This window comes from Taeniopygia guttata, chromosome 6 (genome assembly GCF_048771995.1).
Source record: "Taeniopygia guttata chromosome 6, bTaeGut7.mat, whole genome shotgun sequence".
NCBI classification, from domain to species: Eukaryota; Metazoa; Chordata; class Aves; order Passeriformes; family Estrildidae; genus Taeniopygia; species Taeniopygia guttata.
In genome coordinates, this window is record NC_133031.1 from 29,963,739 (window position 1) to 29,977,763 (window position 14,025).

The 14,025-nt window shown below is 38.0% G+C and overlaps 1 protein-coding gene across 1 annotated transcript in view; it reads right to left on the reverse strand.

The window, feature by feature from the left end:
* Nucleotides 1-2,243: 2,243 nt before the first annotated feature.
* The window catches only part of GFRA1 (GDNF family receptor alpha 1), a 137,295-nt gene continuing 125,513 nt past the window's right edge, over nt 2,244-14,025 (reverse strand). The window contains exons 8-9 of the mRNA XM_004175629.6: nt 10,439-10,495; nt 2,244-9,733 (exon numbers count right to left, since the gene is read on the reverse strand). Of these exons, the coding sequence (XP_004175677.4) occupies nt 9,572-9,733; nt 10,439-10,495 (219 nt within the window). The 3' untranslated portion in view covers nt 2,244-9,571. The remainder of the gene's footprint in view (nt 9,734-10,438; nt 10,496-14,025) is intronic.

A 14,025-nucleotide genomic window follows, 5' to 3' on the forward strand; every position in this document is an offset into this window, starting at 1 on the left:
ACTTCTGTCTCTGAACACAAACCAGAACTCAGCATGAAGCAGACAATAACAGAGACAGGGTTTTTTGCCAACATGCAGGAGCAGTGCAAGTGTCAGGGCAGGTTGATTGCCCGGGCAGAGTATTTTGGAGCATTCTAGGAGCCTGGGAAATGGTTAGGATCACCTTTCAAAATCCTTTTCTTGTGCAGCTTAGAACTCTGCTAATTTAATGGCACACTAGAAATGCATCTCCAAGAAAACTCCAAGTAGGAAGATGTCAAATTTGCCCCCTTTAACCTGTCCATCTTTGTTATTGTCATGGACACATACCTGCTTTGAACATGCCAAACCATTCATCTGCTTATCAGGGTGTCATTTCAAATGTCTCTGCACTACCCAACCCATTTAACTGAAATTATTCTATAAAAGCCAAATAAAGGAGATAACCCCACTTATCCAGGCATCACTAGACTTTGCCAACATACCTAAAGGAAGTCAGCCAAAGTGTGATGAGCACTGTTTTACACATGGCAGCAGGACAGTGAGGAGAGAGCTCAGTTTCTTCATTCCTCCATCATGACAAGAGATGGATGCTATGAGGGGTCACTCCTTATTAACAACATAACCTCTACACGTGGAACAAGGGCAGTGTCATACACTGGCTCACGTCTGTGCACCTTCTAGGCAGTCCCTTGGCCCTAACCTGCCCAGCCTTTGTCCAGGGAAAGTAGCCCTAGCTGCCATGATCTCCCACAGGGAAACTGCCAAAGGCAGCCCACGTGTGAACAATGAAAAGCAAAAACCCCGCCAACCCTAGATCAACAAAACACAACCTAAACATCATACCCACAGATGAGGCACACTGAAGAATCCATCTGGTCGTGCACAGTTGGCTGCTTAGTGATGTCAAACACAGCTTGGTTTCATCTGTCCCAGGAGAGGCTGGTCAGCAAGTCTGTCATGGAGCTGTACCTCTTGAGTGGAGGCTTTGCTGCTGTTCCTCCATCCTCATCCTCCTCTTTCATAGCACTGGAGCTGTGGCAGCTCAGAGAATGAGGGAAAGGTAGAAGGAAAGTCCAATGTTAATTCATACTGGCAAACATTTTGATTGTTTTTGTGCACCACACTCTCCAAACACATATTTGAAATGGTTAAATGTTTGTAAGATGGCACTGCAGGAGCTGAAGAACCTGGAGCACTTTATGCACAGGACTTAATAGCAGCAGAATGACTCCGAAATCCAAGCAACCTCAATAGCTGGCCCAGGAAGCCAAGCTGAGTGTTGGATACTGCCAAACAGAATGTGCTGCCTTCCCCTCCCACCTCCTGAAACACAGATCATCTGGGTAGCAAACGATGCCAGCACAGCTAAACATCTCCTACTTGCATCACCCCTGCTACTCTAGACCCTCCTGGAGCTGCCAAAGCATGATGATGATTTAGTTGGAAAACTGTTTTCAGCCCTTGTAGACCAGACCTTTGACCTTGGATTTTGTGCATCTCTACCACTCCTTCTCACACCCTGCCCCCAAACATTGCTTCTCTCTGAGTAACAGCAATTTAAACTGTCTGGCCTTAAAATGGTGGGAGGCTCTGGCCCTTTACTGAGCAGCAGCTTTTTCATGGGTGAGTGTGATTGCTCTTTGCTCACAATATATTCATCTGTTAAATCTCAGTTTGAATATGAGTAAATGCTGAAATAATTTTCCTGGATTTTAGTCACCAACATGAGGAAAGGCATCCTGAAAGCTTGTTTATCCACCTTCCCTTTCCTCTCCCAGCACACTCTGCATTTCCTAAAATATCCTCCCGCTAGAGCTTTTGTCTTCACAGCCTTTGCAGCTCTTGTGCTGCCATTGTGTGAAAATAGGAGCGAGCCCTTTCTTTCTGGCCTGGCAGGATGAAGGGGTGGGATGGGTGTGGAGGCGTCTGTGCGTGCCAGAGAGTGAACAAGCATGAATAGGGCCAGCTGGCCCCTCTCGTGCCCGTCCTTCCATCATTTCCATCTGATACTGCCTGCTCATTGTAATTTTGCAGGCCACATTCACTAACACAAAGAGACTAGGGAGCAAGCAAATAAACAGATATTTAAAGGGAAAAAGCTTTATTTCTTATTTTCTTAGATCATGGTAGACTGCAAAACAACAGGGAAAAATGAGATCAACTTTATTGTCCTTTTTTTTTTTTTTCTTTTTTTTTTGCCAGTCAAGCTTCCTTTTTATATTTTAATAATAATTCAAACAGAAAAAAAAACAACCAGGAAATTGTTCTCACAAAAACATGCTTTTTAATAAAAAAAGAGAATTATGTTTATTGAGAGGGATTCTTTTCTGGATATGTACATTACTAATGCAGGAGGATTACACTAACAGAAAACGCCAAACATCATGGATTGACTTCCAAAGTATGGACAGTCCAAAGAGCAATGTCCTCAGAGCAAGTAAAGTAAGTCAACAGGAACAAGTGAACAGTGGTTTGGGGTTTTTTTTTACAAGAAAATACCAGCCATTATGACTGAAGACCTGACACGTAATAACCTGCAGTGAGATGTACAGAAATCCGTAAGACGACACAGAATTTGCACAAGAAGGTAACTGTTTGTGTAAGAATTTCCTCCAGAAAATGGAAGCAGGTTCTAGACAGTTTTGGAAAAAGACAAAGAAAAAAAACCATGAAAAAAAAGTGCAGGAAAATACTAATATTGGATATCCTCAGATCACAGTGAATGCCAGTCCTCCTGGGTCCAAATGCTATCCGTTACCTTTATCTTCACTACTTCTGCTTTCCCTCAATTAATTGCTTTATCATCGTGATATAAGAACAATTACTTTAATGTGAGCCTTCTCCTGCTCTTGCCTTTTTGCTGCAGCTCTTGTCAACTTGTAGTTTACACAAAGTGCAAAATTCAACATACCCTCAGGTGAAAGACACATGCATCTTCCCAGCCAGAGCAGTACTAATCACAGCTAATCATTTCAATACTAGGTAATGCTGCACAAAACATCACACAAACACTGTCAGAACAAACTCAGCAGCAGTAATTCTGGGGGAGGGAGAACATGGAGATCAATAACTGCCACCAGTTAAGTTTCCCACATGTTGGAGTGCTTTGAAGCAATTTCTCCCACTGACTGCACTCGGGATTTATTTTTTGTTCTTATCCAGAAACAATGTAGGCTACTGGGAAGAGGTAAGAGGTTGATTTTTTTGCAGCACTTCCCAGAAAAGCAGCAATGTAAAAATCAAGACCGTATTTTTCTTTCAATTTTTACCTCTACTTAGTTTTCTTTTCAAGAAATGTGACTCAGCTCAGTCTGGGTTGTGCACTCCTGACTGCCAGGCACAATCTCCTGTGAGGCTTTGTTCCACCTTTGATAACCCTTACAAACATTCCTTCTGTCTAAACTTTCACTTAAAGGTTAAAGCCTTTGTCTCACCCCAAAGCAGGCAGAGGATGTCGTTGCTAATAACCAGGTCTGGGGATGTGAGAGGGAACTCCTGTGCTCCCAGCATTTAGGTTAGAATGCTCCCAAAAGAGTTGCTTCACTTCTCAGATGGAGGAACAGTTTCCATGGCCTAATCCACAAAGTCAAAAGAAAAAATCCATGATTTCTCTGTTTTATCCTCAGTGGGACACACATTCCTCTCTCAGCAGTGTGCTTTCTGCAGTATCTCCTGCTAAAATAAATAGTGGGTTCCCTAAACAGTAATTTTTCCATCTTCAGGCTTTCTCCTGTTTCTCCAGCTTCCTTCTGTCATATATATCCTATGCCATAAACATTACCATGAGAGGATCATATAGTTTTAATCTTATTTTGAAAATTACTCCAGAGTTTCAGTAGATTTGCTGGCTTCTGTGCTTGAAGGAGTTTATGTCTCCCTGTGGCTCACTACATCTGTGGGGTTTAGCTTTTGTAGCATTTAAGCTTTGACCTAAGGACAAGTGCAGAGGCCAAAAATCAACTCCTTACTCAGCTGAAGAGCTGGAGCTAGCAAGCCTGCCATGACTTATATGTCAACACGTAGTTCTGACAGGTTCGTTAGTGTGGGATAAGCTTCGCCCCAGCTGGACAGGCCTGAGTGATGGAGCAGACACAAAGGCTTTGGAGAACAGAGGTTTGTAAGAAGTCAAATATTTTGGTATTTTGTAAGGAGGAATTTGAGGAAAATCGACCTAAAATCTATGACTTATTTTCTTCTGGATTTTAGGAAGTTCTCCTTTTGACAGGTTAAAAGCCAGTGCGAAAGGATTATAATGTTGGAATCCCTACAAACAGGTGAAAATGGGCTAAGATTTGGGTGTTTTAATCTAGGCAACAATTAGCTCTAATTCCATGCATGGCAACAGCTATTGGCACTAAAAAGATAAAACAACAGAACTGCTTTAAACTTGGTTAAACATGCTCAGAGAACTCTTTTGAATAGTCTAGACAGTAGTACTTTAGTACCAATTTAGAATATCACAGTCTATCTTGGTAAGAAATGCTACTGAGAAATTTATTGACTCTGTGCTCCTTTAAAATTCAGGTAATTTTTAGGCCACGTCTTGAATTTGTTGCTTATGCTTTTATGAATGATAAAAACCAGATGGAACATCTTGTAGGAGTTGCAGGAATTGGCTTCTGCCTATTGAGGAGCCCACATCTAATATGCATCTATTAAGTATAAACATTGCCTGGAGGCAAACATAAGAAAAGAACATGAAGCAAGTGTGTATAAAAGTTAAGATATTATTGAGTTAAAAATGGGAATCCATCATCCCCCCTGATTTTACCTTAAGAACAGAGCCATCAAAATTTCCCACAGAGAATTCTTACTCTTGTACGAATTTACTGCTAAGTGAGACTTTATCTATTTTACTGAAATTCCAACTGGAAAATACATTAGAAGTATTTAAATATTTCTAATAGCTTGCAAAGAGTTTTAAAGTTTTCAGTCCTATTCAGCACCAAACTAAATTTTAAATTCCATCTGGGGAATAACAACAAAATGTTTTAGATTATTCAAGTCAAACCAGTGCTAAAGAGATAAAATGGGAACTTTCAATTTCCTCCCCGTTAAAGGTATTCTTAGTTCAGTGGAGACATATTCCTGATCACATCTTTTTCTTCTCAAAAGTGAAGGCTGTAATTAAAAAAGAAAACCAGAAAACCAGCATTGAAGCAAATTTATAAAGTTGAATACTGTGGAGTTGGACAAAATGACCTTCCAAAGTTAAAGAGAAGTTGAAATAGCCAATAATTGAAATGTCACAGGAGGAACTGGCTGCTGAGAAAAAGCAAATATTTAAAAATGAGAAATATTTAACAAGTCACTGGATTAATTTCTCTGCCAAGTTCATCAGAACCAAATATATTTCTATTTGATCTCAGGGACATCAGGTACAATCTCACTAACCTTATGGGCATAAAATAACCCCAGAGGCCTCTTGAGCCCAGAACAGTTTTAATGCAGAACATGCAGAATGCAGAACAGTTTAATGCAGAAAGAAATAATGTCATATATTGAACATATATTTTTCAGTGAGGTAGATGCACCTTGGTATTGAAGCCAAAGAATTGCATTTTATGAAAGAAAGTTGTAATTGTATGAACAACTGCTTGTGCTTCCATCTTTTACTGCTTGCTCTGAAGGAGCTGCTGTTGCAGCAGAATCCAGCTGTCTTATTAGAAGCTAAATATGAGATACTCCTGTCACTTGACATACATAAGATTTATGTCCCTTCAGGGAGCTGTTCTGAGTTTTGCTCTTCTACTTCACTGGTTTCTCACCATCTTTACTCCATGGAAATATCATAGTGATTAGCCAACAATCACAAATTTTAATTAAATTGAGATTTCAAGGTGATTCCTGCTTTGTTTTCTTGATCTCCAGCCTCATTGCACAGTCTCTACAAAAGCAGATACTTTCATGTTTTCAGTCTACTGATTTGAACTGCACAAATTGTGACCACTGGGTCTGTAGAGGGACGTAGATTCACTGGGAAAAAAAAAAAAAAAAAAAAAAAAAAAAAAAAAAAAGAAAAAAGCCTCGGAACAGGTCTCCAGACAAGAGTGTGTCTAGGCATGCTTTGAAATTATTAATAATTCCAGTTCCTCCTAACTCTTCCTACTGACACAGTGGGAATGAAGCTGCTCAATGGGAAGTGGCCAGAGCCCTGGTGGAGACAGACAGACAGATGGACAGATTCCAGCTCCTGCTCAGGGCTCAGCACCTCATCCCCATCCTCCTGCAGGAGCTGCATCTCAGGGTCAGTGACTGACCACGTCCCTGCATGGTCGCTCCTTGGGGCTGCTGCCTGCTGGTGCCATCAGCCACACTGGGACAAGGCAAACCCTCAGCTGCTCTTATTCTTGCAAATATCTGAAAGATTCACCTTCAGTGCCTCTTTCACTGGAACAGCTTGTGGAATTAAGAGTTAGGCTGACTACTGCAAAACCTCAGCCATATATTTCAGTTCAGTCTCAATTTTACCTTTGTGTGCACTACTTTTAAAAAGAAGCATAAACATGCTATTAATAATACTAATGACAGTGTCTGTTCCAGTACAAGACGATTTGGATGTGTTTATGGCAGCCCATGATTTAATTTGCACACAATTGAACTTGTGAGATTTACAACTGGCACAGCAGATCATCTCTATGTACATCTTTATTTGGACGGTCCCTATATTATTATTATATGGAAAAATTAATCTTTTAAAGGGCTATATAAAGCCCAGGCTAAGCTTGTTCATTAAGCACTCAACACATGGTATTTTAGTGACTGAAAGGAGAAAAAAAATATTGAACAATTTGCATTATTCAGTACTGTAGCATGTGACTGCACTGGCAAGGTCACCATGCTAAACTGACATCATCCACACCACATGCAACTTCGAAAAATCCTCCAATATTTACATGATGATGCATGTAAAGTGTCAGACTACTAAGGGTATTTTTTTCCTTTCTGCCTGTTTAAGAAGCAATTTAATTTTTAAATTAGGACTTCAGTATACTTTTAATTTATAGGACAAAAAGCTTAAGTGCCCTGTTGAGCTTTTTTGGCTACCTGTAAAAACCACCACTTTTTCCTCTATTACATATTAATTTTATTTCCAAAAGTAACTCTCATTGACTCATATAACCAGCAGTTTCTTTTGTAATTAGAAGCTTATTAGGTTGTTATTTACAGTGTAAGTGATCAATAGTTTTTACTCTGGATCAGACAGTGTCAAAGCTCTAATAATTGGTATTAAATGTAAGAGAGATACTGCAAACAAAGCAAACATTAAAAAATCTTCCTAAAGTATATACTATACTGGGAGATTATTAAAATTCCCGATACTGGCTAAAATGTTTTATGTGCTGAATACAAATGATATTTTACAGAAAGATTTGTGGATCAAAGATGGATTTAATAATCATAATGTTTAGGAATTTGTTTTGAAAGTATTTTTAATTGGATAATAGCAGACTTCTGAATTACAATGCTGTGCTCATTAGCATTTCAATAGGTTATACTATCAACTCCTTTTGACATAAAAGATTTTGATTCATTTTAAAAATCATGAATCTCATGATCTTTTTTCTGCTGCCACTAGTTTTCAGTAATTTGATTATCTTCCACAAGAAGAGCAACAGGAACCACATGGGCTTTGCTGGTAATGATGGTCTATATATCTCTTCTCCAAAAGAAGCTCTGCTGCCTTTGAAAGTAATTTTCAGTTTCTTATCAACACAGAATTAAAAAGTAATATTGTCTAATTTGTTATGTTCAGTGGCACACAGTATTGTAGAATTCTATCACATGCAAATCGCTTTGAAACCTGTATTATGTGACCATAATCAAGAGTACATAAATGAATTTCAAAATTTATGAAAGTGTTTATTATTAGCCAAGAAAAATCTCAAAATATGAACTCGTCAATAGGTTTAATAGTTTCTTAGCAAAATGTGTATTTTGCACACTCAAACCCCAGTGCAGTTTATAAAATAGTAATTTGTACTTTATAGTTGTATTGCAAATGACTGGTCTGGACATTTCAGAACAGGACAGGGCATAATTGTGTAAGTCTCAGAGTAAATCTGTACATTCAACATGATGAACTCCTTGCTTGCAGAAGTTATCTTCGACTTCAACAGGAACAAAAACTGATTACTGTTGATCACTTACACATAACTGCTTGTAACAGTCAACAAGCCATCACAGTAAGGTATAAAGACAGCCCTTAGGAGAAATGCTGCCTATCTGATGACATGTAAAGCTTTAAAAAATTCCTTCTCGATACTGCAGGAAATCATCATGAGCCAGCGCAGGCTGCCAATGCCACTGAGCGGAACCAAGCCATTAAATCATGTGTATTGGTAACACTGCCATCCAAACCATTAAATTAATTTATGGAGCTGGTCTTGCAAACAGTTCATCATGTCAGCAATGCCAAGGCCCGTGGTAGGATCTACCAGGGTGAGAAAAGCCAATCACATGGGTACATGTGCATGGTGCTGCCTTGCAATTGGATCAACCATCCTTTTGTGTTGATTTCAGCAGTTCTAAGAAATAAAACACGGTTTAAATGATGTCCTACTACCTACCTCTTGTCCCTCTACAATGTTTTGATAAGAGAAGTAAGGCATGAAGTTCCTGTAGCTGTTTGATCTGGCATTATCAGGTATGTATAAACAGATGATGATGTTTTAGCAGAGCAAACAAATTGTATGTCATTTTTTATTAAACAAAGAGTATAATAACTGGACTATATTATCACAATGGAAGCATAGAAGACCATAGACTGTACAGCTGAAACCCTGTAGCAATATTTGTTCCTCATATTTAAAGAAATGTATCTTTATCAAGCTTTCACAATGGCTGCATCTTGCTAATGTAAAGAATCTTCACTCTTGTTAAGGCTAGATGATTATAATTAAAAGATAAATGTACTGTTAGAAGGTTCTACGCCACACTCTATGAGAATTTAACAGAAAGACATACATTATACCTGTATGTGAATTATAATGGCTTCTCAGCAGGGAACGCAGAATCACTTACAGTACGTAAACATTTAAAGAGGAAAATGCTAACACACTGGAAGAGTTTAACATCAGTAGCGATTTATCAAATGAAGAAGTTTCATAAAGTCCACTCTCTGGGAGAACATTCACCATTAGACAAAAGCCTGGCATCCTTGATAGTCTGAAGTTCAACCAATTTGAAAACTAAAACCATTCAATGAGATAAACAAGATTTTAAGAAAACCATCATCCTCTTTCTCAGATAAAAGCCAGAATTAAAATAATAATAATTATTAAAATAATCCAACCAGGTCGCTTTACAGGCAAATTTACACACTGTCTCTTTAAAACACAGCATGCCCAAAAGCCTTTTGGGTTTGGAATGTAGCACTGCACCAAGTATTTCACAAAGCCTCTAAATATCACAAGAAGCTTTTTTTTAGAGAGAAAAAAAGAATAAAATTCCAGCTGACTGAGACTGTTCTAGCAGGAGTGCCTCAGCTTTGCTCCCAGACCTGGAATTCCAGATAAACAACAGAGGACAGCAAACAGATTTTTTTTTTTGATTTTTTTTTTTTTTAACACGTCCTTTTGTGATGCAGCTACAAGACGACTGATGAGCTTAGGGACAAAGAGAGTGAGAGTGCAAGTGCCATCAGGGTGAGCTGTGTGCTTAGATAGGAGCTGGTAGGAAGAGCCAGGGAATTCTCTGTGGATATGTGACTGGTGGAGACTCCTGCTGTGTTGTCCTTCTCCAAAGCGTTCTGCAAGACACAACACCTGCCTTGGTCACCATCACAATATTTTCATTGCAAAGCATTTAAGTTCTACCTCATGAAATTCACCTTTTGTTTGACTGTGTCCCACCCTCCACTGATACCTACGTATCAGTCTCATTAACTGAATGATAAAAAGGGTATTAAAACAGATGTTGCAATGACAGTATTTTGAAATTAGTTAACACCAGTACTGCACACTTCAAAAAAGAGCAGAATATTTAAAAATTCTTATTTTAGCAATGGTTCCACATGTAAAAGTACAGTATTTTTTTTAGGGATCTGTGTTTATAATGCCAGTTTAGCAAAAGCAGGATCCCTACAAAAACTGCACCTTCTGTACAGTCAACAGAATGAATTTCTTTGACAAGTTATTTCTGGATAACAATATATAAAATTTAATCCATGGTTGCAGATTATTAAATAAGTATCCTTGCTAGGTGCAATGGTGTTTACTATGGGATCTGCTTAAACATGCACCACACAGGTACTGAACTATAAAATCAGCAGAAGACACTTTGAGCCCAGCTCTGAACTTCTAAGTGAGATCATTCTTTAATGCATTATGATATTCACACACAAAAAAACTGACAAGAGAAGCGTGAGGTAGTCCATGATAATCTTGACAGACTTGGAATGTCTTTTCTTATGGGGAGGCACATGTGCTGTGAAGTATCCAAGATCCACACTTACCTCATTAAGACAGAGCTCTGTATCTACAGATTCATTGGATTTTCGCTTCTTCTGTGCCTATGAAAAAATACACATTTTATTCCCTGTACAATTTATACTTCCAGCAGCATAAAGCACTTAGATAAATTTGCATCAGTTGTCATAATCCTATAATTTTGACAGCGATTTGCACATTATTAGCAAATAAACTCCAAATGTAACTGTATGTTTTCCAATAACATTCACATTCTCATTTGAATTTACAGCAAAATTTCCAACAGTCAACTAAGGGTACTTAGTAATTACGATGATGAGTGCCATCAGCTGCAGGGAACATGTTATCTCTTCTATGGCCCTTAAAAATGCCACTGGACGTTCATGAGAAGAAATGAAATATGACAGTTAATAATTACCATAGTACCACTGCATATTAACAAATCATCCATGAGATACCTCAGTTTTAGGAAAATAGACAACACAGGAGTATTTTATCCTTAATGGTTCTCAATTTTCCCAACTATTATGATAAAATATAAATATTATTATTTATAAGATCTGAATCTCAGAGTGCTGCATTCATTTTGCACTTCAGAATCTCACTGGTTTAGGCAGTGATGGCCTGGACTAAAGCTGATGTGAGAAGTGCTGAGCAGTCTGATTTTATGCCCTCAAAAATTCAATTCCACAAACTGCTATTTTATTTCATATCTGAGAGCCACTCGTTCTGCCAACGGATACAAAATAGTCTTTGACCTAATTACTGATTTTAAAATTCAAATGAAGGAACTGAACTTAATAGGAAACACATTCTCTGCTTTTGATGATACATGAACACGTTTCAGACAACTGAAAAAGTTGTCTGTAAACAGCTGGGATTTAAGAGAAAGACAGCTTAGCCACAGTAATAATACATACTGAATATATGTGGATCATTTTTGTATATATGACAAAATAATAGCTCAATTTACTAATAAACACCCTCCACAAAATTTCCTTCTTATATACCCTCTCTACTAATTTGTACTATTAAAGTGGTTATGGTAAGCATAAATTTAACTGTCTAAATGGAAAAAGAACCACCTAGAAGTAAATTTACAACAAAAAGAAGCATCACAGTGAAGCCTTCATTCCGTGTTTGTAGTGAATAGGAAACTTCTTTAAAGGCAACTTGGTATCTGTCAACTCCCAAATGGCTGGCTCCAAGGAGGCAGGTAAAGAAGGATAAGCCAGATTTAAATCCTGATATTCTTATGTCTGTAACCCCCATACTACCTTGAATTGGAATGTGAGGCTTCAGATAAAGCCTCTGGGTCAGAGGTTCAGATCCTGAAGGCTTTAAGGCTCATACAAGCCTCTTATTTCTTAGTTTGTCACCTTCTGCTAAATTTTCTATTCCCACGTGTGTCTGTTTATTTGAAACACTGCTTTGCTGCTTATAGCTGCTGTGGATTGATAGCACTGTGCTAACTACAGGTCTACACCTGGTAGTTGGTCTCAACACCAAAGTCAGAATTTATATGCCTTTTGTACTGTGTTTATCAAATGAATAAAGAGAAAAACATCATTATTTTTGCCTATATGCAGTAAAGTCTTCCTTTACTTCATTCAGCGTGAAAACAATAGAGTGCAGCAGCTAAAACATACTCACCTTTGAGAACACTATTTTAAGGGTAAAATAGACAGCTAGGAAAAAAAATCACCATAAAAAAATCCTTTTGATAAACATTATCTAGTTTTCATTTGGAAGGTGATACTTCTCTGCATCCATATACTTATTGTAGACATTGTAACATCAACAACACTTATTCACATGCATTCTCTATTAAAATGTCCTCCTCTTTTAGCACTGAAAAGCAATTTTAATAATCAGGCAGGCTTTTCCCTTATCAAAACAGAAAGGACAGTATCTTCTATTTAAAAATACAACAAAAATGCAACCTTTTATTGGGAGGAAGACAAACAGAAAGAAAAAACTGTCTTTCTGAGGAGGAGATGAGACATTGTATGCCAAGTTTCAAATTGGAAGAGTACATTTTTAGTGTTGAGTTATAAACCTGTGAGAATGGGTTATAATGGAAATACTGGCATAGGCTTCACTACGGAAATACAACAGTGCACCACTAAATCACAAATAATGGGATAAAAAATCCAAACCTACATGCTGAAGAGAGTGCTTTAGAAAATTCTTCCTGCCCTGTCTTGGGCAGAAATAGCTCTACACCTAGCAGAACTCACTGTTTGTGCTACAGTGAGTGAAGACCTGATCAGAGAGTAAACAAAACAAAACAAAACAAAACAAAACAAAAACCAAACCAAAACAAAAAAATCAGAGTTTAGAGGTTATGCTGATAGCCCTGGTGGAAATAGACCCAAACTGAGGGACGTGCATTTGAATTAAAGAGGATACCCTCTGCTGTCAGATATTTACTTTCTAACATCTTCCATTATCCTAAAAATTGAAACAAGAGAAATGAGTGTCCATCACGTACAACTGCAGACAATTCTGGAATAACTGCACGATCACTTAATTTGGGAATTGAGAGTTTTTCATTATGCAAGATGCCAAAGATTCACTGCCAATCCCATCTCAGGTATCTAGCTTGCCTACCAAACAGGCAAGAAGGTGTTTTCAAATGTTCTGGAAGTACCTAACTCCACAGGAGTAAGAGAGCACACACAAATGGCTAAGTTGTCTGCATTCAAATTTGTATTCTTTTAAAATTTTAATATGAAGCTGTTTATCTGGTGACAAAAAGATCTATGGGGAGTCTATCATTAACTAAAAAAACAAGCAGGACTGGGTTGATAAAAATAATTATTTTAAAAAACAGTAAAGGAAAATCAGCTTAAAATAAGTGGCTAACAAAGACGTATGAGTTCTTTCCTACTGAGGAAAAATAGCATTTGCTAATGACTTACTTAATGACACACTGAGCTGTGACATATCTCAGTCTGTAAAACAAAGTTACATAAATGGGCTGACACTTACTCCAGTTTTGCAGGGAATTGTAATTCATTAATGTGAGCTACTCAGGCAAAGCTGAGTCCATACAGCCAACAGGCTTGACCTCACTTAAGCTTTTATGTTTTCTAAAAGTGAATTCCTCATTTCCCAGAGAATCTCCTCACTGTAGCAGCACAAGCAATAGATGATATTTAGAGATAATTGTATTTAAGCACCTCCTGATGAGCTACAGTCTCGTGTCTGCTATTCACATACAAGCCTTGTTTTGGTCTCAAAACCCTTTAGTTTTCAATACCAGAACTAAAATATTGGACTTGGTCAGGGGCTGGTAGAGTAACCAACAGCATGTCCAGAAAAGAAAATTCTCATTATGAGGAGAAAAATTTTACTTCTTTCTTTCCTAGAAAGAGAGTTAAATCAGGATCAGCAGATGACATAGTGATTTTCTGAAAAGAAAAAGGAATATTGCTTATGGAGATGTTTCTCCTTCAGAAGACTCTGTGGACCTCCATGTTTCCTTCTGATCCCAATGCATCCTAGACGTGTTTAACTGTATGTCCCTAATTAGTCTTCTCTTGCCCTGCACCTAATAATTATCATAAGATCCTCCTAAAACAACTCCCTGCTTTCCATCCCCCAAATC